Here is a 4,071-nt window from a genome sequence, read left to right as displayed (position 1 = left end):
AAAAACGTCCATCTCGAGGACGGGAATCGGAACCATGGAATCAAATGCCACAAGTCCTGCGGAGTGGGTGGTGCTGGGTGCTGGGTGCTGCGGACTATTGCCGGCTATCAACCACCACAAGAGGAGTTACATAGCTGTGTCGGCTGCCGCCTTTCCCATCATGCGTAATTCTATTTGTCATTTTGATTATGACATTGTAATGCTTTAATTGATGCGATGCGACAAAAGGCGAACGGACGGACTAGAATGGTGGGTTGGTGGGCATGTGGGTGCGATTGCAAACTGTAAAAGGCAATCAACCCTGTCGCTCTTTTGTGTTCCGGGATTTTGTCAGGGTGATGACTATGACGCGCCGGCGAGATTCCACTTCTTTTTTTTACTTTCCTCCTCCTGTCTCTCGGTGTGTTTGACAAATCCTATAAACAACCCGGGGCAGCTTTTTGTGTTCCACGTTTGACGTGTCTGCGGGCCAGAAACGTTCGAAATTTCAATGAATTTTAAATTGAAACTCGCCGGCTATGAAATAGGAGGAAAACAAGGTGATTCAGGTGGCCATTGATATGTCGGAAGGGGTCGAGCCACCTCGTTGTCTGCATCCATATCGAATTCTGCTATCCATAGCCGACTCCAAATACTCAACTTTTTGCTTGGCTTTAATTAGAGTTTCCGATTCCTTAAACTTGGTCAATGGCAACCAACTGCATCTTATTGTACATCTAATTAATGTTAAAGTCAATTTATTTAATTTTCATTAATTCACTCTTTTCTATATTTATATGTGAACTATGAGATAGTAAGTTCAAAAGTTCATTTTGTTGACGAACGAAAACCAGTTAATTATCTTTGTATTGCAGTCATACTTTGAACAATCCCTTCGTAAGCCATCTTTTTCCGCGATAATAAAATCCAGAGCTCGATTATGCTCAGAGTTTAAAGTAGAAGAGGGACTGCATAAAAAATGCAGGTAAATATTATAAAAAAGAAAAAAACGTATTAAAACACTCACCTTAATAACAAGTGTAACATTTCTGCGGCAGTACTGAAGTCCTTGGCAAATTCGATGTTATTCGCCTCGCATATCGCCTCTAAAAGACAGTCGTGACCATTTAATCCATATCTATGCGAAAATATAGGATAGGATATAAATGGTAATTAAATTAGGGTGAGATGACTAAACTTACCCATTAAGCATGTGCTCGATGAATTGGTATAGTTGCCAGCGCAAATCTGTGGGTTCCATGAATAATTTTCGCTGAACCTGGGCGTCTATGGTGTTTGGTTTGTATTCAGGAAACAATGGGTTTTGCCTGTAGACGGTTGCATTATAAGGCAGATAATACTCCGCTTTCAGAACATAGCCCACAGTGAGCGATTCATACTCAAGATCGGCGGGAATACCAATACCAGCAATGAACTGTAAGATGAAACATAGCAATAATATGTTTCTTACTTGAATTAATATTAAGATTACCTGATGCCTCGTGGGCGCTTGTCGCGGAAATATCAAGAAACGTTTGGCCCTGGAGTGCACATCTTCAGGTGCAACTTGTTGCAAGAAAGCCAGGCAAAGCGTTGCACTAACTGAAAGCCACACAGACCCATTCATGTCGGAAGCTGGAAATCAACTACTGTTTAGTTATTCAGTTATTGCAAGGCAGTGCAGATTCTTCTGCAATTAGCACTGCTGTGATAAATAAGAAAGCTATGTGCAGGTCAGTATGGTAAAGAGGGGCAGTTAAGTCTGCACAGACCTCAAAATTAGAAAACTAATGTTAGTCTATACTTGAACTTTTCAAAACAATACCTATTATAATGATAAGACCACCACCTAGCACTTTCGATTCAATGCACAATTATCAAAGTATTATTAACAAAACCAGCGAAATTTTACATGATTATACATAATCGATGCATACATCTGCTTCCATTCAAATTGCCCGCATTGTAAAGGGGCGACTGCTCTCGTTCCTTTTTGGGGGTAAAACTGTAATGCAAAAGCCGAGAATTGCGTTTTCAACTTGTTGTTGCCATGGCAATTTTCGGGCCATGATAAGCGGCAACTACGTGGAGCGCCAACACGAAGTAGTTATTTTGCTGCACGCAAGTCGTATTCAACGTGACGCGACGCATGGTGCACGCAACCCAAAATTGGGCGCAGGACAAACATGTGTGTGCAGCAGTGCTGTCGATCTAGCGGAGTTTTCATTAGTGTATTATACTTACTTATAATTCTTATATAATTAATATTACTTTTCCATTCTTGGTTAAGGCTCAAAAGTCTAAGACAACTATACATATTTGGATCCACATTTATAATCGAAGTTATTCTCGATTTCAAATATGTAGTTTGCTATGCAAGAATGCCAGTTCCAGAGTATCTTTAAAACTGAAACCAGCTCCTTTAGGAAAAAAGAAAACACAGTATTAACTGTTTGATATATATAAAGGTTAAAATGTATTAAAGTACCTCATTTTTCGTAGCGCCTATTAACTAATTTCTTCTAGTAATGCACAGGACCACAGTTCGCATCACTGACTAGCTGGCTGCAAAAGCTGATAAGGTTGAGTGGGAAAAGCGGGAATTTCGCAAAGAAGGCCGAAACCAACCGGCAAGCCAGAAGGCGTAAACACTGCACGCTGCGTTCCACCTGATCGACTTTACTAGGCGGACACGGATGACGGCCAAGGGATGGTTAATGAAAGGGAGAAAGTTGAACCGGGATGGAAATCGGGGTTGTGGGATGGGTAAACCGGAATAGAGGAACACGGGAACGGGCAGCTGTTGCCCGCCGTCATTCTAATGCACAATGCACAGTGGGCATGAAATATTGTTGACAGGTGAAAACGCTACACACTCCTATGTAGCACAGCACATACTCGTATGCCGCAGCATGGGGCACGCGCGAGTTAACGACATCGGGACACGTCACAGGCACAGACACAAGCGGCGGCGGCGGCGGTTGTGGCAGATAAGCCGAAAGAGATACAGGGACCCTCGGGGCGGGTGGAGGTTACGTGCTGGTCGGCCATTTGGGCGGCTCCATGTCCCCCGGGGGGCAGGGGGGCTGGGGCGGCGGCCGGAAAACGGTAATAAGTGAAAGTGTGTGCCAAGTGAAAGGGTGTCCGGGTTGGGGAAGGATAAGATTCGGGGGATGCGACCATCAACAGCTTGGCTGGTGTCAGTCAACCCCCGGGGCATTCTAATAAATACTTGATTAGTTGAATAATAAATCCAAATGCCATGTCGCTGTTCAAGGAAATGCTGAAACTTCGAATTTCCAACGAATTCAATCATCTGCAATATGACTTGATGCTAAAATAACTCTGTGTAAAGGGAGAGTTTAGGAAGTTTTAATTTACAAAGTTTATTATTCATTGAGAAAGTATACACAATTATGATGTATAAAATGTAATAATCTTTTGATAATTGCAGTAGATTCCAAATTATATTCAAGACGTAATTAAATATAAGGTTCCCTTAAATATTAGGTTCTATAACCATACCATGTGTAGCCGTATCGTTATAAAGTTTAAAATGAAATTATACAACTACTTCTTTATAGCACAAAATGCGAATTTATTTTCTTATCTGGTTTGAAACACGCTTATCCAGGAAACGGCGATCTAAATGCATTTTATTTGAGACCAAGAAACCCGTTGACAATTAGGCAAACTTCTACACGACACCTTCGGCGATAGGCAAATGTCCTGGCTTATCGATAACAGGTGGAACTCAGAATTTGCATGGGACGAGCGTGCGGCACGCAGACTTTGTGCCGTTTGGGTTGAGTTTGGATGCGAATTCAGTTCCTGCGGGTCTGCAATAAATTCGCTTTGCATTTTAATTTCAACTGGAAACAGTAAAGTGAAAAAGGGTGCAATTTATCCGTAGGGAGCGCTGGCAAAGGAAGGAAAGAATGCAAAGTGCTGCAATTTCTGCGGCTGCTGCGTTGCATCCCTGTGGCACACGTAGTCGCGGAGTCAAGTTTTGGCCTCTAATGTTGCTGAAAATTGAATTTCTTATTACAAAAATGCTCGCATTGCGTGCGGCGGCTGCGTTGTACTTTTACA

The 4,071-nt window shown here is 42.3% G+C and overlaps 1 protein-coding gene across 1 annotated transcript; it reads right to left on the bottom strand.

Annotated features, from left to right (window-relative positions):
- Window positions 1-799: 799 nt before the first annotated feature.
- On the bottom strand, window positions 800-1,982 carry LOC6545286. Its single transcript, XM_001972593.3, has 5 exons — window positions 1,917-1,982; window positions 1,472-1,614; window positions 1,182-1,414; window positions 1,007-1,117; window positions 800-947 (listed from the first exon to the last, which is right to left on the bottom strand). The coding sequence occupies exons 2-5, from the start codon at window positions 1,604-1,606 to the stop codon at window positions 800-802; spliced, it is 627 nt and encodes a 208-aa protein (XP_001972629.2). The 5' UTR covers window positions 1,607-1,614; window positions 1,917-1,982.
- Window positions 1,983-4,071: the final 2,089 nt, after the last annotated feature.

Source organism: Drosophila erecta, unplaced genomic scaffold, assembly GCF_003286155.1.
Source record: "Drosophila erecta strain 14021-0224.00,06,07 unplaced genomic scaffold, DereRS2 tig00000021-arrow-pilon, whole genome shotgun sequence".
Classification (NCBI taxonomy): Eukaryota; Metazoa; Arthropoda; class Insecta; order Diptera; family Drosophilidae; genus Drosophila; species Drosophila erecta.
Note: the sequence above shows the minus strand (reverse complement) of the source record. Positions and strands in the feature narration are given on the sequence as shown.